The sequence below is a fragment of the Centroberyx gerrardi genome, chromosome 14, assembly GCF_048128805.1.
Source record: "Centroberyx gerrardi isolate f3 chromosome 14, fCenGer3.hap1.cur.20231027, whole genome shotgun sequence".
Lineage (NCBI taxonomy): Eukaryota > Metazoa > Chordata > Actinopteri > Beryciformes > Berycidae > Centroberyx > Centroberyx gerrardi.
This window is the reverse complement of record NC_136010.1, coordinates 19,287,558-19,305,191: the sequence shown is the minus strand read 5'-3', so window position 1 is coordinate 19,305,191 and position 17,634 is coordinate 19,287,558. Positions and strand designations below refer to the sequence as shown.

At 42.4% G+C, this 17,634-nt stretch overlaps 5 protein-coding genes across 7 annotated transcripts in view; 2 read left to right on the top strand and 3 right to left on the bottom strand.

Moving 5' to 3' along the window:
* The window catches only part of fam110a (family with sequence similarity 110 member A), a 141,791-nt gene that overhangs the window by 70,610 nt on the left and 53,547 nt on the right, over positions 1 to 17,634 (bottom strand). The gene's annotated exons all lie outside the window — the stretch shown is intronic.
* timm17b (translocase of inner mitochondrial membrane 17 homolog B (yeast)) lies at positions 327 to 3,911 on the bottom strand. 2 transcript variants are annotated; one of them, XM_071898813.2, is made up of 6 exons: positions 3,876 to 3,911; positions 3,186 to 3,285; positions 3,018 to 3,081; positions 2,579 to 2,707; positions 2,368 to 2,478; positions 327 to 1,541 (listed from the first exon to the last, which is right to left on the bottom strand). In XM_071898813.2, the coding sequence occupies exons 1-6, from the start codon at positions 3,899 to 3,901 to the stop codon at positions 1,459 to 1,461; spliced, it is 513 nt and encodes a 170-aa protein (XP_071754914.1). In that variant the 5' UTR covers positions 3,902 to 3,911; the 3' UTR covers positions 327 to 1,458. The 2 variants fall into 2 exon arrangements, with proteins under 2 accessions (XP_071754914.1, XP_071754915.1); XM_071898814.2 differs by having other exon boundaries at positions 2,612 to 2,707.
* pqbp1 (polyglutamine binding protein 1) lies at positions 3,942 to 7,279 on the top strand. 2 transcript variants are annotated; one of them, XM_071898806.2, is made up of 7 exons: positions 3,942 to 4,023; positions 4,770 to 4,837; positions 4,948 to 5,059; positions 6,108 to 6,208; positions 6,423 to 6,605; positions 6,711 to 6,768; positions 6,860 to 7,279. In XM_071898806.2, the coding sequence occupies exons 2-7, from the start codon at positions 4,771 to 4,773 to the stop codon at positions 7,008 to 7,010; spliced, it is 672 nt and encodes a 223-aa protein (XP_071754907.1). In that variant the 5' UTR covers positions 3,942 to 4,023; position 4,770; the 3' UTR covers positions 7,011 to 7,279. The 2 variants fall into 2 exon arrangements, with proteins under 2 accessions (XP_071754907.1, XP_078144563.1); XM_078288437.1 differs by lacking the exon at positions 3,942 to 4,023 and adding an exon at positions 4,574 to 4,655.
* On the bottom strand, positions 7,344 to 13,560 carry gpkow (G patch domain and KOW motifs). Its single transcript, XM_071898805.2, has 11 exons — positions 13,367 to 13,560; positions 12,988 to 13,157; positions 12,751 to 12,890; positions 10,943 to 11,049; positions 10,286 to 10,493; positions 9,943 to 10,075; positions 9,078 to 9,273; positions 8,601 to 8,721; positions 8,108 to 8,177; positions 7,759 to 7,844; positions 7,344 to 7,632 (listed from the first exon to the last, which is right to left on the bottom strand). Exons 1-11 carry the CDS (start codon positions 13,558 to 13,560, stop codon positions 7,504 to 7,506), a joined length of 1,554 nt encoding a protein of 517 aa, XP_071754906.2. The 3' UTR covers positions 7,344 to 7,503.
* The window catches only part of magixb (MAGI family member, X-linked b), a 37,218-nt gene continuing 34,817 nt past the window's right edge, over positions 15,234 to 17,634 (top strand). The window contains exon 1 of the mRNA XM_071898812.2: positions 15,234 to 15,316. Coding sequence (XP_071754913.2) covers positions 15,234 to 15,316 — 83 coding nt within the window. The remainder of the gene's footprint in view (positions 15,317 to 17,634) is intronic.

Genomic DNA, 17,634 nt, shown 5'->3' with positions numbered 1-17,634 from the left:
CTACCAAGATGAGGATAGCAGTGAAGAATGCTAAGAAAAAGTTTCGGGGTGAAGAAGGCAACATAGGTGTCACCTAGAACCTATTTCAGCACCTTGGACAGCAGCCGGTGGGTGCAGTGCCATGGCAGAGGCGATAGGGGGCGCGCTCCCATTGTAAATGGCGGTGGCACTGAGAGGATTTAGCCCAGGTGCAAGTAATGTTCACAACGTCATCAGTTATTATAATCGCTGATTCACAGCTGTTACATAATGTTAAGCTTTCTAAAGCTAGTGTGGTAAGAAAAAAATGACGGCAATTCAAGTTGTAAAGAGCAATTGATGTCTTTTATTATGTTTGTCAAGTTTTGCATGTTAAATAAATCAAGACAACACATAAATCAACATTGTATACATACTTTGAACAGCAACACATAGGCTCATGCTGCTAATCCATCTCTCTGCCATGGCATGTGCCACCAATGTAAGAGTAAAGAGAGAGATGGAATTAAAAAGTGCTTGGTTGCTTGATGGATAATCCAGCGATCGACATAGTGAAAGGTGCATGGTAACAGGCTGACAGCACAAACATACAGTCTACATAACTCTGGACATCCATGTTGATCAATAATTAAGAGAAGATGTGATTAGTGCTCATATATTCTATTATATCACATAACAACTATTCAACATAAATTAAAAATTATGAAAGCTGCCAGTTGAGGCAATACCTTATTACGGGAAATTCAAAAGGAAAACAAAGGGGAATGAAGGTTCACTAAGCCTAGACCCGTCCTGAACACACACGATTAAAAACCTTACACAGTGGTTTGCACCGATTGTCACAGCTGACACACATTTCAAGACTCAGCAATAGCTTATCAGAATACTACTCAGTGGAAAAACCTCACTCTGAACAAACATGATATTGTAATGTAACAGACATGTTATTTACTTCTCACTCACACACACCTTTCTACCTTCCAAACATAAAACAATGGACTTACTCTTAAGTTAATTTGTACAATTAAAAACGCTTTGGGAGCTTGATTAATAGCTTTTGTCTGTGCAATCATGATCAATTGGATCTTATTTATACATTTCAGCATTGCATATAGTATTTGTCCCCAAAATGTCACAGCAATAATATAATTGAGAAACATAGGGGTTACTTTGGTTTAAAAAATTCTCGTGGCTTATGGTATAGAAAATGTTGCATGAAAAGCTGGTGGTGCAAATATCATGAGGTTTGTCAGACGGACCACTGGTGCACATACAAACATTCATTTATAAATAACTAGAACTGACAGTAATTTGCCCCTGAGGTATAAGCATAGTGCAACTACTTGACACCACTGAGGGGACTAAGGACCCGTCTCTCCACCTCCCGGTCTTCCTGATACCTGGGTGGTGTCTGAGTGTCCCCTCTACTCTCTGGTCTGACTCCCTGTGTTCACAGCTGGGCTCGGTCCTTGTTGCCCCCTACTGGAACTGCCCCCTCGCCCCCTGCTGCTGACCATCATCCTTCGGAGGTAACTGACTGGGGTCTTCTGCAAAAGGATTTGCTGGAGAAGAGGGGGCGAAGGACGTAAAGCGAACACAGAGAACAATAAGGATAAAATGTTTGTTTCATGTGATGTACATGACTGGAAACCACTGCTGTGTGATGTTCAGTGCATTCCAGGAGATATTTTGTGATCAAGTGTTGTAGTTTACTTTTTTGGTGAACCCACTTTCCCTCAACCTGCCTCGACTACATCTACTTCAGTTAGTGATTTCCTACATTTCCCAGAATGCCTTTCAACAACGTGCTTGAACTTCTTGCATTCAGTACGTGTCGGTGGAAAGAGCAATACTGATAGTGATAGTGGATAGCATAGTGACAGCAAGAGCGAGAGTTTTTCCAGTCGAAAAAACGTGAGAGTCGTGCCCCTTACTCAAAACTCAACATGTCTTGTGGCTGCAATGCATTATGGTCTACTGAGGCTAGTGTCGGTGGAGAAATTGGTATTTCTTCCTCTTCTACAAGGGATTACTCCCTTTATTGTTTTGTTTATTGTTGAACGTCAGTGTAAAATGGTGGCTCTCGGACAAAGCCCTTGCTCTTTGATTCTGAGGGACTAACACCAAAACCTGATGTTTACTGTTGATGTTTTAGATCATTTTTCTGCTATTAACCCCATTGTAGCTGCACTGGAAATATTTCAACATGACGTCATGTTGTCTATGTTTGGCCAGTTATCCACGGTAATAAGAAAAATACACCAAACAACAAAATGGGCCCAGAAATGCAAGGTACATCACCAATAGCTGTTTTTTAACAGTATTAAAGTGTTTTACGTGGATTTTTCCTTTAAATATCATCAGCAAAACTCAATCAGCTGTACTCACGGTTCTGAAACTGCTGTGCCGTGTATCTGGTTAAGAGTATCCCAAAGCCCTCAATCAAAGCCAGCAAAATCCCCCCCATCATGGCGGAGCCCATCATAGTTAGAGGCCCACCTGAAGAGAAACACAAGAATCAAAGAATCACACCATTTAATCTGAGAGTAGCATGGCTATGGTTGATCTATACTACAGTACTGTAGCGGTTTCCTCTTACTGCGTGCTGCCAGGATTGCCCCGGTCAGCGCACCACTGGTTATGGAGTTCCAGGGATCCTCTTTCCCTCGCAGGCGGACCAAACCACAGTCGATGGTGGAGAAGAGCCCGCCCCACACAGCAAAGCTACCTGCAAAACCACCAGAAACAAACCAGTGAGGGTTAGCAGCTTTGAAGAATGTGTACTTTAACTTTTAGCCAAAGAAATTACAATCCCCACTAATTTTGAGAACTAATGGGCCTTTGCACTTCCCAAATATAATAAACACTATTGCAGATAAATCATTTCATCAATAATCTTAACTCAAATATTCACAGTTTATTACTGTTGTTTTTATTATTATCATCACATAAACCATGTTTCTTAACATCACAAAGTGCTGTGCCATAATCATATTAACAAACCAACAGCTATAGTAAAGGTAACATGAGCTCCTCACCCCCAATCTGCGGAGCTCTTACTCTCACAGCATTTGCACTGCCTTTCAGTCTGTGTCGGACACCCTGCACACAGAAACATTAAAGTATTGTTGAATGCTGACTTTTAAAAACCTGGTGAATGTCAAGTATCTCAGAGCGAGTCAGTGAGCAATCCTCTGTGAACTCACCACAGGGGCGTTACGAAAGCCCTTGATTGACTGGAACACCCCTCCACCGATTGCACCCATGGTGAAAGCACCCCCACAATCATCCACTATCCTCCAGGGACTGGGGTATAGGAGCAGGGAGGAGAGGAATGCATTTAGAAATGAGGGGAAGAAAATATAAAGATGGGATAAAGCAGGAAATGTGAGAAAAGTAGATATACCTAGGTTTTGTTATGTGAGGTGTGGCTTTTCAGCGCTCCTAAGCCACATATGGTGAATCACACAGACATAAAGAACCACACAGGACTGTATGCAGACAGAGCTGCCTAACAGTTTATTGTTTGAATGTTTTCTGTACAGTATAGTGCTAAATTTGCTTACTATACTTTCTGCTGTCACTGAAAAACACTGTCGTATTAATGTGAAATACTGCTGAAGCTGACACTAGTTTCATTATCAGTCGCTGTGTACACAAGACATTGACCACAGCTTTATCTCTAACCCTGACCCTTCACTAAGCTAGGCAGCCAGCTAACCAGCTGCTCAGTTCAGTCCAAGAACAGGTTCATTTTCCTCTAAAAGAACAAACCGAAAATAAAAAATAACACATGAAAACAAACTACATCTTATGGCTTTAAAAGGGAAACACGGTGGTCGATGCCAAGATTTTGAAAATGCAGTGAAAGGTAAATGTTTTAAAATATACTTTACCAAGGCTCACGGGCATATTCCTCCATGTTTGTTGTCGTCAAGAGATACCGACGTCATCACTGTGCGCGGCGTGTGCTGTTGTGGGAAGTCGTACCGTCCACTGTGCTCAGACCTCGCAACGATAAAGGGGGCAATTTTCTTAAAACAGGTAAAGACAAACAATATTTTACTCACTTTTTCTACAAGATAGCAGTATTTCGAAGTTTGTGTAGTTTGGTAATAATTCCAGGTGAACACAGGTCCGTTTGTTGCCGTAATCTTTCACGCGGCTGTCCGAGGTAACTTGGTCGCTATGGACCTGGCGGTGCAAGTCTTCAGATGTGCAGAGAATAAACGCCGTATCGTATTTTAAGAATCATCCGAAATAACACAACGTCCCGTTTTTTTAAAAAGGCAATGCAACTAAAATATGAGCGGCTACAAGCAGCCCAGTATGATAGGCTAGACTAGGAGCCACAGGGGCACAAGGAATGAAAAGGAGGATGTGAGATGCATGAAATAATCAGTGTATCCCATACTGCTGAATAGACAGGATGGACCGCCCTATTGGTTTCAGTTGAGTTATTCAGTCACCCTGTCTAAATGCTCAGGTAGAGACCTTTCCACCCCCTAAAGATACATTTCAGAGGAACACTAAAATGTGTAGTATCAGTCAGTCTTGGAGCCCCGCACTGTAACTGGAGGCCTACTTTGCATTCACAGTGGGAAATTAACACTAGCAATCAATTAAACGCTGCTGTGACTGGTAACGTGTATCTACACCACCAGCCACTTTGATAAGTCAGTAACTACAGTTTGGATATTCTAAATAATTTTATTTGGTAAATGCTGAGAGTGGCTGGTGAATTTTTGAACACTTTTGCATCTGGACTAATCATCACTCTTGTCTTGAAGGATGCCTCTGCCTCCAGCACTGCTCGCCCGCTTGGCCAAGAGAGGGATTGTTAAGCCATCAGAACAAGGTAGAATTCATTATACAAGAATACCTTAGGCTTAATATATTTATACATTTTTGTAATGTTTCATACTGTGTCATGTAACAACGTTCTCCCCCTTGGCCGAATTCATCTAGAGGCAGATGAGGAGATTATTGCCGAGGATTACGATGACAACAATGTAGACTATGAGGCCACCAGACAAGAGAATTTGCCACCAAACTGGTATAAAGTGTTTGACCCCATTTGGTAAGTGACACCTCTCTACAGATCTTTCAGTCAGATGAGTTTAACTTAACTTGTTTAACTTAATTTCTACAATAAGCCGTTACTCTTGAGAATACCAGAACAAGAACGTTTATGCATTGGAATACCATCAACCGTTTCTTGAGGTTTACACCCCCGAGTGTCTTCTTTCTTTAGTTTTTCTCAGGTACGCTTATTCTTGGGGGGGCAGACAAACTGAGTTTCAAACTTGGCAGATCCATATACCACCAATGTCCAGATGATTTACTTTATATAACGCCAGTCAACCTCGTTGTGGCACTGTAACAGCTGGTTAAAATGAAAAATTTGAAAAGGTCATAAAGCTCCATAGTAAGACTAAAGGGCTGCAACTTTCAGGACATGGGTGCTGTATGAATACAAAATTTCCACGCACTGGAACCAACCCTTTTTGATTTTGAGACCAGCTGTTCATATAAAGAGTAATATAACCTAAACCTAAAATATAGCCTAGTCCTACAAAACCACCAATCCCCAAAAACCTAAATATCCTTCCTTAGTGAAGAAAGCTGCACCCATGTTAACGGCTGACACCAAGGTCGATACCATCAAGTACAGGTTGGTTCCATGCCCACTTCATTTCATATCTGAGTGGGGAAGACTACCAATATGCTGCCTTTGGACAGTTATGACTCATAAGGATAGCTTCGGTCCACCGTTCTGCGCTGTGTAAAAGGTGCAAACTAATAGCCGACGTTTTTGAACACAACAGTCAATAGGATTCTGTGGCACTTGTAAGTTTATAATTTGAAACTGATCATTCAACCAAGTTTTCTTTTTAAAAGTTAGAGGCAGTGTGAAAGGGTCTGAGAACCGATATTGTGCATTTGTGAAGACAGTTTTTTTTTTTTTACTGTTTTTTTGTGTGAAAGTGGCTAGAGTGACAGTGGCAACTTGCTTTACTGGTTTGAACCCCTTATTTTCACTCTACAGTATTTTGGTGTCTCTGATCAGTGTCACCTAAGGACATTGTGTGAATTGTGGCTTCAAATTAGACTTTTTTTGTCCGCAGTGGTCTCCCTTACTACTGGAACGTGGAGACAGATCTGGTTGCCTGGCTGTCCCCGAATGACCCGACCACAGTGATAACAAAACCTGCCAAGAAATTGAGGGGTAAGACATTATAAACCCACCATAACTGAGCCCATTAAGGAGACAATTATAATTATCATTGCAGTCCTATCTATTATCATAATACTTTTGTGTAGGACAATTACATGACTATTCATAGCAGCTCTGTATTCTTAGAAGGCACAGACTGTTTCATGTTTTCCCAGATACTGGAAATGGATTATTTTATAACTATTGCCTTTTTTCTATTCTTTAGTTGAGGGAGGAGATGACAGAGTCGAGAGGCAGTTTGAGAAGCCAGACAGAGACAGAGAGCGGGACAGAGACAGGGAGCGGGAAAGAGAGCGGGACAGGGAGCGGGAGAGGGACGATGGGAGGGACAGAGACAGAAGAAAGCCGAGGAGAGAAGACATCGCCCCTTACAACAAGAACAAAAGAGGTAATGTTTACATCCATATCCTACTATGCAATCATTTTCAAACTAGGAACAAACTGAATAATGCATTGCACATAAACGGATATCGTCTGTGTCTCCGCCTTTCAGGGAGAAAAGATGATGAGATGGACCCCATGGATCCAAGTGCTTATTCTGATGCTCCAAGGTAATGAACAGCCACGATGACCCAACTTCATCTTTTCTTTCAAGCACATAAAGACAGACCATGTATTGAACAAACCTCTTCCTCTTTATAGGGGCACATGGTCCACCGGCTTGCCCAAGCGTAATGAAGCGAAGACGGGTGCAGACACCACAGCAGCAGGGCCTCTGTTCCAGCAGCGGCCGTACCCCAGCCCAGGGGCCGTCCTCCGGGCCAACGCAGCCAACCAGCCACCCAAGGAGTGACACAAGGACACACACAACTGTATCTCTCCCTTTTTGCTCAAGTCTGAAATCCCTAAAATTGTCTTTACTTTGCGAAATGCGCGTACATGTCTGCATCTCAGAAACGGACCGCTGAGCTTTTGTACCGCCGGTGTATTCATACTTTTGTTGAACATGTAGTACAGCTGTAAATATGCTTTTATATATAACTTTAAGGTTGACTTTACCTTGTTGTTACTATGACCATCACAGTTGACATCATTTCCTAATAAATGTAAAGATTTCTGTAAAAGTGACTTGCTGCGACTGCTTTTTTTGTAGGTGGTAGATCTTGTAATAACGCTGTTACAAATAAAATTCTTAACCATTTTATTACAAAAGTGCAATACCATAAAACAATGTAATCTTATGAAATCCATAATTTTTGAATATTACAAAAAAAGACAACATTTAGGGTGGGATGGGATGGAGAAGGGCGGGCGATATTGAAACTGAGATCGGAGATAGAGAAACGTCAGTGGTCTCCCGCTCCTAGATAGTGACAAATAGAGTCGTAATCTAGCGTGAACACTTTCTCCTCATACCGGTCCAGCTGTACCATCGCTTTGCACCTGTTCCTGTCGCGCTGGAGAATACGGCCCACCTAAAAAGACACAATTGAATACAGAGTGATTAATAACAGCGATGCTTATCTATCACATTCAAACCAGAGAGTAAGCATCATGCATTATAATCCCACAGGAACAGACAGTCGGGGTTATCTGCTCACCTGTCCCCTGTGTTCACCCAGGACGACCATGATAGCGTCCGATTCACTCTTTGGCACAATGGTCTCCAGCATTGTTTGCTTCACATCTACCAAAGAATGAAGAGATAGTGGGTTAAGTCAATGAGGAAATTTTACAAAAAAAAAACACAGCAACAATACTGGAGAAGGCTTTTCTTTACTGTGATTATGGGTACAAAGCTGGTTAAGTAGCTCCCTGGTTGCCACCAGTAAAGCGCAGCTAGGCACGCTTTATGGAAATTAACATGCACGCTTCTTTGACCAATCAGATTTCTTGTGTAATTCTGATTAGGGAGAGAGAGCGCTCTAAAGTTACATGGTATTGACTCACCATCTAACAGTCTTCCCTCTTCAGTTCGACACACACAGGTACTCGGCGTCAGGACATCCTCCACGCGCATCTGGAACAAAAAAAAAACTGACCTTAAGAGCAGTGATACAAAACCCACAAACAATCACATAATTATTAAATCTTTGTGGGGCCAATCTCAGGACCTAGGACTTTTCTGTGACTGGGCAGCATTTCCGAGACTTTTTAACAGTATGTTTTTGACCCTTCCCAGTTCAGAAAAATATAATGAATTTAAAAACTAGCCAATATCCACCATCTAAGGAAATGCATGTGTAGAAGAAGCTGAGACATAAACCTGGTCAACTTCTTTTACTTTCTATGCAGTGACCCAGCAAATTCCCTAAACTTTTCCCGGTCTGAAATAAACCACTTGATGATATCCTATAAACCTGCATTCTTGAATAAGAAATCAGTTGACGGGGTTGAAACATGCTTTGGTTGATCATGTGATGTCAAAGTGCCCGGTTAGTACCTTTGAGTTGTAGTACCTGCCCCCTTTGAAAGCTTTATCTACAAATCGCACTTTCAGGTCTCTCTGGAGCCAGGAGGGGGCAGCCGGTGGTCGCCGAGCCTCTTTCACCGGCGGCTTCTCTCTGGAGAGGAATAACGGAGATAGAACGAATATTCATTTAGTAACCATTATAAAGTGGTAACCATTATTCCCATGTGGCAATTATGTTAAAGCGTTTTGTCATCTACTTGTACACAGGCATCATTTAAAATATCTATAATATATAAAATAAAATATCCCACAATATGTATCATTATATTTAAAGGTTAAGCATTATTTGTCTTGGACTCAAACCACTGCATTGTACAAAAATCATCACAGTTAAAAAAAGAAAATCATGCAAGTGGCTAAGATTAAGTAATGTAAAATATACAGTATAAACAATCTGACATACATATGAAAATCATGTAGTTTTATCCTCATTTAGTGGAGGCGTACCTGTCTTGACTTGATTCTCTGTGTTTTCGCTTTCTCTCATCTTTTCCTCCCTCTCCATCTCTTTCTGACGACTTGTGTTTCACCCTCTCGTCGCTGTTACTCCTCTCTTTCTCATCCCGTCTCTGTCGCTCCTTCTCTCGTTCCTTCTCCTTCTCTTTCTCCTTTTCCTTCTCTTTATGGGCTTTGCTGAGGCGACCTGGTCGGTGGAAACACAGCATTATTGCATCGCCTGCTCGGTCTCGTGGCACACACACTCATTTAGTAATAATCTGTCACAAAACACCTAAACACAGAATTTTAAAACCAACACTGCGCTGTCCAGTATGGTGTGTGTGTGACTGCGAGTGTTTGTGCGTTTCTATTCTAGGGATAGACCTTCAGATTACTGAAAATAAAAGCTGCGGCTGTATGGCTGTTTTGTGTTCCTTTCCACATGGAGGCTCAAATGTCACTGGACTAGAGGATAAACCTGTTCAGCACAGTGCATCACACAACAGCAGGCAGCTTTACCCCACCTATGTTTTTACCTTCATCTGGAACCTTTCAAATGTGCAGGAAGTGATGCCATTCAGCTCAACATTATCGTCCTATTTCTGACAATTTTAAAGGAAAAAAACAAAACACCCTAAAATGTATTTCTGGTCATTTCTCTGTTAAATAAAACAATATCACTGTTGTGTGTGATGTGTTCCTCTGTCAATATCCATACAAACTGAGGTTCACAATCACAAGTAAAAGGAAGGCCTCCCAATGAGACCAAAATGGACTGACTTGACACGCAGGAACACACAAATAAAATACGTCAGGATCCAGATGATTTTCCACAACTGTTGTCAAGTTTTTAGATTTGTTCAAAATTACTTACTGAGGTCTTTGCTGTTTTTTTCATACTCCTTGCGATCAACCAGTTTTATAGCATACTGGCTGATTGTCACAGTCTTGCCGCCAATAGCCAGCTTCACCATAACTCGAGCGTTGTCTGGATCAACCCCTTCTATCTGCAACACAAGAACGTACCGAAAAGTGATGAGGAGTTGTAAAGAGAAAATAATACAAAAGCAATGAAACAGACAACACAGATGCCTAAGTAGCCTATGTTGAAGATGACCGCATTACAATACTTAACAGGAGACAACTGTTGTATCATATAGATCGAACGGGTCAATAGATGTACATAAATAGATGCAAACAGATTGCACTGACAGTACCTTCCCATACAGGTCTTTATGTGGCCCAGACTCCACCAGCACGCAGCCCCCAGGCCCCAGCACCAGGGCCTCCTCCTCCTTCCCCCGCTCCTCGCCTGGTTTGGGGGGGCGTCGCTGTCTGGTGGGCTCCAGGTCCTTTATCGCCGAACGATCTGCTCCCAGACCCAAACCTTTCGGACGGAGCTGGTGCTCGATAGGCTTCACGTCTCTGAAATAGACGCATAGGGAGCAACAGCACTCAATCAATAAACAGAGAGTTAGACATGTGCAGGACGTAAAAACAAAGCCACTGAGATTTGTTTTAGGAGGATTAAAAATGGTTTAATTGATTACAAATTCTTGCTTCTTGCTTCATGTTTTTACTGTTTTTATTCAGTCTGTCATATTTGTTGCAGTTTTTGTAACATGTACAATGAAAAAAAACAAACAGAAAAAACAGCTCCTTATAACTCTTTAAAATCAAGTAAGAACATTCATTTTTAAGACATAAATAAAATCAACACTAACATTCAATTTCATGAACATAGCATAAACATGAATTTATTTTTCATGTTTATGCTACTTTTCATCATATTCAAACACTACAGTGGTGTAGGTTAATCAGAGTGTTAAAGTGGGGAAGGGAATGATACAGCTGGGCCTGTGCCTGCTACTCACTGTTTAAAGGTGCGTCCAATGCCTTCTCCTGCCTTCCAGCCCATCCCCTTCAGCATAGCCAGGCCATAAGCCTCAACAGGAACAGTCTCATAATCTGCCTCTGTCGACTGACAAACACATAAAGAAAAGTATTTACACATTAGAAATCCAACGACACACACTCTGTAGAGGGGCTAAATGAGATGCTTATGTATTCTTCCAGTTCCGATACACAGAAACTATGTTTGTGCAAACTGACAGACAGAGGCAGTGTGTGATGCTGGTCTTACTCAACCCTTTGGCTCCAGGCCGTCAGACTCTGCCTGGCTGACTAACAATCACTAGGCAGCAGGCAGACACAGCAGCCCGCATCAGGCCAGTGGACTTGAAGGCTCCCCTCTAAGGAAAGCCGGGAGCCCACTCCAGCAGAGGAGAATGCATTAAAATGAGCCCAGGGGCAGAGTGAGCAAGTTCCCCCCCCCCCCAAGTCTCGCCCTGCCAGTCACATCTACAGTGAGTGAGAGCAGATATGGGATGACAGTGATGAGGCGTCGCCAGGCCTCTGATGCAAAGAAAAACAGAACGAGATAGCATTGTTTGTCTGCATGGCTCTGGGGAGGATGCTGACGACCGTCTGCTACCCAAGCTGTACTGGAAAAGTCATTGTGCATGCGCACAAGTGTGTATGCATAGAGGGGTGTTGTTCTAGACTGTCACTGTAGATATTATACTGTCAGCACTTTCACACACTCAAGTTTCAGTCTCAGTCAAACAAGTCAGTCCACCAGACATTTTGTGCTGTCAGACATTTTCACATGCCCTCTGAAGTGCTTCTCTAGCAGATTATATTGTTGATCCTCATATATGATACCATTCAAAGAAATCAAAGTCAACTAGGGGTCCAGGAGCTCTCCCCACCCTAAACAACTACTATCCAAATATCCCTGATCAAAGCAGTTAACATGCAAATACTCCAGTGGGGCTCCCAGGTGTAACTGTGTGTAATTGTATGAATGTTCAGGACAGCATTGCTGAAAAAGAACACTTGTCCTCAGCAAGCCTTATCCAAATATGTAAAGAATAAAAAACCTGTTGACTTCTCAATCTTGGCAAAATGGTGTTTATCTCCTTTACCTTGGTTGGAAATTTAATTCACTTTATGTAAGCCATTTCTTATTAGTCTTGGGGAACCATTTATTTTTCAGTAGAAGGACCTGAGAAGGACCTGGAATCTTCTTATTTTTGTCATTAATTTTCTCATCAGATGAGAACAGATCCTTCACCAGGAGAAGAATCACGCTTACATTCAAGTGATCTTGGATGATACCGATATTCACATACTGTCTGCACTTATTGTAAGCGCCTCTGGGTAAGACAATCAGCTAAGAAATTGTATCTCTGTCTCTTCTACAACAGATTTCGCCTTGTATGATTGTTGAACATCGGTGCAAACTGGTGTGTCTAGAAAGAAGGACTGACACCAAAACCTGATGTTTACTTTTTATATTTTATATAGTTGAAAAAATATTCTGCTATCAAACTCTATACCAAAGTCACATCGTCTACGTTTGGCCAGTTATCCACAGGAATAAAAAATATATACGAAATGGCCAAGGTACATCACCAATAGCTGTTTTAAAGTGTTAAAGTGTTTTAGAGTGGAGGTTTCCCTTAAGAGATTCAAGGAGGCTTCATCCCAACAATCAAATCAAGACTTCTTTTTTTGTCCAACCAGCGGTCATTACTGAGTAAGAACAAGCTAACATGCTTTGGGGTGCCATAGATTGGAGATAAGTATTTCTGACCCCAGTGTTGGTGTCCATACTTACAGATTCGGGCCGCAGGTCCACCTTTATCTGGTCTCCATCCTCAAAGCCCTGGGGAACTTGGTTTTGCATCAGCAGGGGGATGCTGATGTTGTACTCTGTCGGAGACCCATTCTCCCACTTCTCAAGCTCCCTCCGGGATTCTGCAGGCACAAGACGAGGAAGAATGATTAGGAGGCTCAAGCATGATCTATTAAGGCTCCACATAAACATACACACACACCTCCCATATTTACACACCTTCAATGAGTTCCCTGACAGCCTGAGACTCCACGGAGTCCTGGTCCTGAGTTGTCTGTTGTGTTTTGGCCTCACTTCCTTCGCCCCGGCCCGCTCGGTCCTGCCTGCACCAGCGGTTCCTCTGGATGAGGGGGATGATGAGCTCTGTCGGCTTCTCACTTGGCTTTGAACTGCGGGGACAGGCCAAGGGAGACAGAGAGAAGTTAGTATGCTAACAAGCCAGGCCACCGGTTTGAGTGGTTTGCTTCAAGTCCTAAGTTGTTTATTAAAGCTAGGTATAAGCCTTGTTAATATTAGCCAACATCAGATCCTGATTTCACCAACAAAGCGGACATTTACGTATGAATAGCGTTGGCTAGCATTAGCATGTGTAACCTACCTTTGCAGTTTTTTCCCATCAATTCCGGTCAAGTAATCTCGGTCATCCCCCTTGCTTGCAGCGTCGCCACTCGCGGATTTGAATTTGCTAACAGTTTTAGTAAAACCAAACGATATCGCGGCAGTTTTCCTCTCTCCTTGGTCTTCAGCAGCACCAGACTTTGATAGAGTAACACCGTCCTCGAGCGACGCCATGGTTGTTTGCGACCGACAGAAATAGAAGAAAGGAATTCTGGTACTTGTAGTTTTATGGTCGTACACTTCATTTAGGTTTCGTTTTACAAATTACTACAATTCCCGTCATGCATCAGTATTAAAGCCCAAAACTAAAACTCAAGGAAAGGGAAATCAGCGAGGCATGGAACTATTAAAATGTAGAGCAAAGTTAAAGATAGGAATTATAAGAATTAATTAAATGAAACTTTTGGTTATTAGATTACAGACATAGCCTACATTAATAGCTATGGTACCTATCTGGAGTTTTTGTGATGCATGTTCTACAAATATTTTATACATCTCTTAAACTGAATACGATAAGGTGAATAGTGTTTTTTTTACAAAAAGGTCTGCACGGTCAGAGACTTTCTGTAGGCTACATATGGCCTTCTCTAAACCTGTTGATGTGAATAGGACGAATATTTTGCACATAATGTATATAATCTGTAAATACACATAGCCTATTTGATTTATTTAAATTCCTATACGCTCTTCATTTGTAGGCTATGTATATATATATATATATTTATTTATTTCCCATTTATTTCATATAGCATATATTTAATATTTAGCCTAGTATATTTTCATATCCCATTTTATGACCTACGAGGGTCAAAAGTTTTATCTTATAGCCTACATTTTGAGTCGAAGATTTGATTCAGTAACTCCAAGGAGGTTCGACTTGATTGGAGAAATTGGCACCTTGTGTAAGTTTAAAAACGATAAGTTACATGCTTTACTTAGGCTATTTTGGCTTTGGTCCATCTTATCTCGATAAACTTGGGCAAGGCAAAAAGTGATGCTGCTGATGCAAGTACAGCGAGACAGAGCAAAATAAGGGGCGGTACTTTTAACTCTTCTCCTTCCCTCCCCTCCATGCCCCGCAAGTTCCCATGATAACCTACTCATTTCCCTTATCATTGTTTCTTTGCTGCAAAAGTGCCTTTTGGGAAGCAGAACAATAGCCTAACCACACTGTGAGCTGGACAACACATCCAAACATCTCATCTAACCGGCAACTGGCGACCGCGCTCCTGTGCGGTGAAAGCACCGCGCCTGCAGTTCAATGACACCTCTGCCCGGTTAAAATCGATAATAGCGACGTGATGCCTTTTCCTGATAAATAGCATGAACCAAAGATATGTATCGGGTAAATGTAAACAATTAACCTGCCCGATTTGCCTAACGAAGATACAGGAAGAATCTGTCGAGGAGAGAGCAGACATGAAGGTGAGTATTCGGGGAAATTCTTTACAGCTAAATTCAATGTGCAGGATATAGTTGAATAGGCAAAGACTTTACACTCATCCCAAGTTAAAACAACATATTTTAGCCACGGGTTTTTATCATCCTCCCCGCTCTATTGCCTATAGCAGTGCGGCAGCTGCTGAATTTATAGAGCGACCGCTGTCAGATTTGCCCGACTGTGTTTTTTTTTTTTCTCTCTCTCTACAAGATCATCACGGCTCTCTCAGCATCCTCCACTAGTGTCCAAATATCCCGTCTGCCGTGCACATCGCCTCTGAGTTTCTCTGGGCTACTGACACTATCCGCTAGTCACTGCTTTTCAAACTGCTTTTCATCAGATAGCGGCACATAAACAAGTCGTATTTACCAAGTATAAGGCTTATTATTTAACCACAGTCGGGTCAATGTATATAGACGCGTTTAAACGGATCCTCTTTGAAAGGCTGAACTGCTTGAAAAGAATGTGTGTGTGTCAGCGCCAAGGCAGGTCAGTATATTTTTACCTAAAATATAAGAAATATGAGACTGTGTTGTGTGTAACCTTGTGTTGGTGAGAGATGTGTGAGTGTGTGTGTGTATGAGTGTGTGTGTGTGTGTGTGTGTGTGTGTGTGTGTGTGTGTGTGTAAGACAGAGGGAAGAATGTGGGCTTGTGATGAGGGTGGCAGATCATAGGGATAAGGATGCCATTTGACAGGTGCACCTTTCTTTAACTTTCAACTGATAATATCCTGACATTTGTATGAAGTCATGTAGCTTTCAAAAGTTTTGTCGGCAGCCTTTTCATAATTCTTTGATGTTGTTTATTGCACTTTTTTTAAATCTTATTTTTTCCCTGCTTCAGAATCTGTCTGGCATGTAAACAGAGGCACATGTTCAATGCACCTGCACCATTTTTTTGCTATAAGAAAAACATATATAAATGACTTGCAAAATGCACTCTGCAGTTGACAGCCAGGTGCATGCGTGTGCATGTGTAGGCGTGTGTGTGAGTGCCTTCGTGTATGTGTGTTTGTGTGTGTGTGTGTGTGTGTTTCACTGTCCCTGTTTGTGTAGGGTGTGTCCCTGCTCAAACAGGGGAGCTTGTTTTGAAGTGATGGATGTGTGACCCTGGCTTAATAGTGTGCGTTGCTCTGGGTTTGGGCAGCAGTCAAGGTTATGCTGCTATTATGAATCATTAATTAAGTGGAAGAGAAGGAGAGACATGTGGCAGTAGTGGAGGGACCGCTGCTTGGAGACTGTCCACACACGCTCTCATACACTGCTGCTCTGTCCCTACAGTCTTTGCTCTGTAGTATAACTGGTGAGCCCAATACCCATTTTGCACCGCAATTACTAACGAAGCCTTTGGGTTTTATTCTCCGTTTGTCCTCCTTTGATTCCAGCTCTCAACCCAAGTTAGAACCAGCAGTGAGTGGAAAAGCGTGTATAGTCGTATTAACATGAATCCACTTGAACTGCTAATGAGAGGGGAAGATGATGTGAGGTGCATTTCTCCTCTGTCGTAGTAATGCGTGTCACCCGGGAGTTGTTGATTGTCTAATTATGTACCTCCTGTGTCCTTCACAATCATGCATATTCATGGTGCCGTTTTAAGGTGTGGTTGAAACAAAGTAGGAGGATGTGTGTGTGTGTGTGTTGGGGTGAGGGTGTATGGCAGTTTACCCTTGACAGGGCAGGGCTACGCAGGCACATTCTCCCATCTGTGGTCCAAACCTTTGCTCCCAGCCACTGCATTTGGATTCTGCAGTTGTAGCCCGCTCTATTCTTAGTTCTTTTCTCAACAGTTTATGTGTGGTCTGCCCTTTCTGGCGCTGATGCAAACATTTAAACAGGAACAAAATACCCATGCTGGAACTGACGCTCATGTCTCTGCCTGTGTTGAGATTCAGTTTGGATTGGATAAGCCCCCTGTTAAGCGGGTACACTCAAACTGAGAGTGCAAATCAATAACCAATCAATAATATTGTGTGGAATTACTATTTACACAGCAAGATTTTTGAAATGTCAACAAGGCCGTGAAACGGGTGGGATCCTTGAGTCAGATCTGAGTTGGACAACTGGGATCAATATCAGGTGGTGAGACAGGCGGCAGGAGCAGCCGAGGGTCACCTTCACCCATCCCTACTGAATCAGCAGTATCTCTCTTACTTACACTCCCTCTCTCACACACACACACACACACACTTGAAACCCAGCTTGGGTTACCAAACTGTGACCTCACAAAAATGCTCATTATAGTGAACTGAACTCCCTCCCTCCTCCCCTTTTCCTTATGAATAATTCATTTTGCCATTATGATTTCAATCATTCCTTCACACTGGCCTTTCTCTTTTTCGATTCTTCTGTGTTAGTCCGATTTTCCTTCGAGCGTTGGCTGTATTTAGTGTCTCGTCGTCTTCCAGTCGCCCTCCTTTCTGGTTTCCCTTTTCTGTCTCCCTTATCCATCATCTTTGTTGAGGAGCCGAGACACTTCTCTGCTCTGTTTAATTAAACTGCTATCTCTCCCTGATGAGAGCTCATCTCTGATCTCAGCGAGGAGCGTAATGCTTCCTGGCAGACCGAGTGAGAGGACCTGTTGTTTTAGTGGCGTTCCTCAGAAGAGCAGAGCGCACGCAAAACAACACGGCTCACTCATGTGGCCCCTTGCCTCGACCTTCATCATGTGAGGTTAGAGATACAGTTTCCTCGAAGGGAACATCATGAGCCAGCGCTATCCTGTCAGGTGTGTTTGGGTATCGCTCCAACGCTCAAAGATATTTTAATCTCACACAAAAAGTCCCTTTGTATGCAGACAGCACACAGGA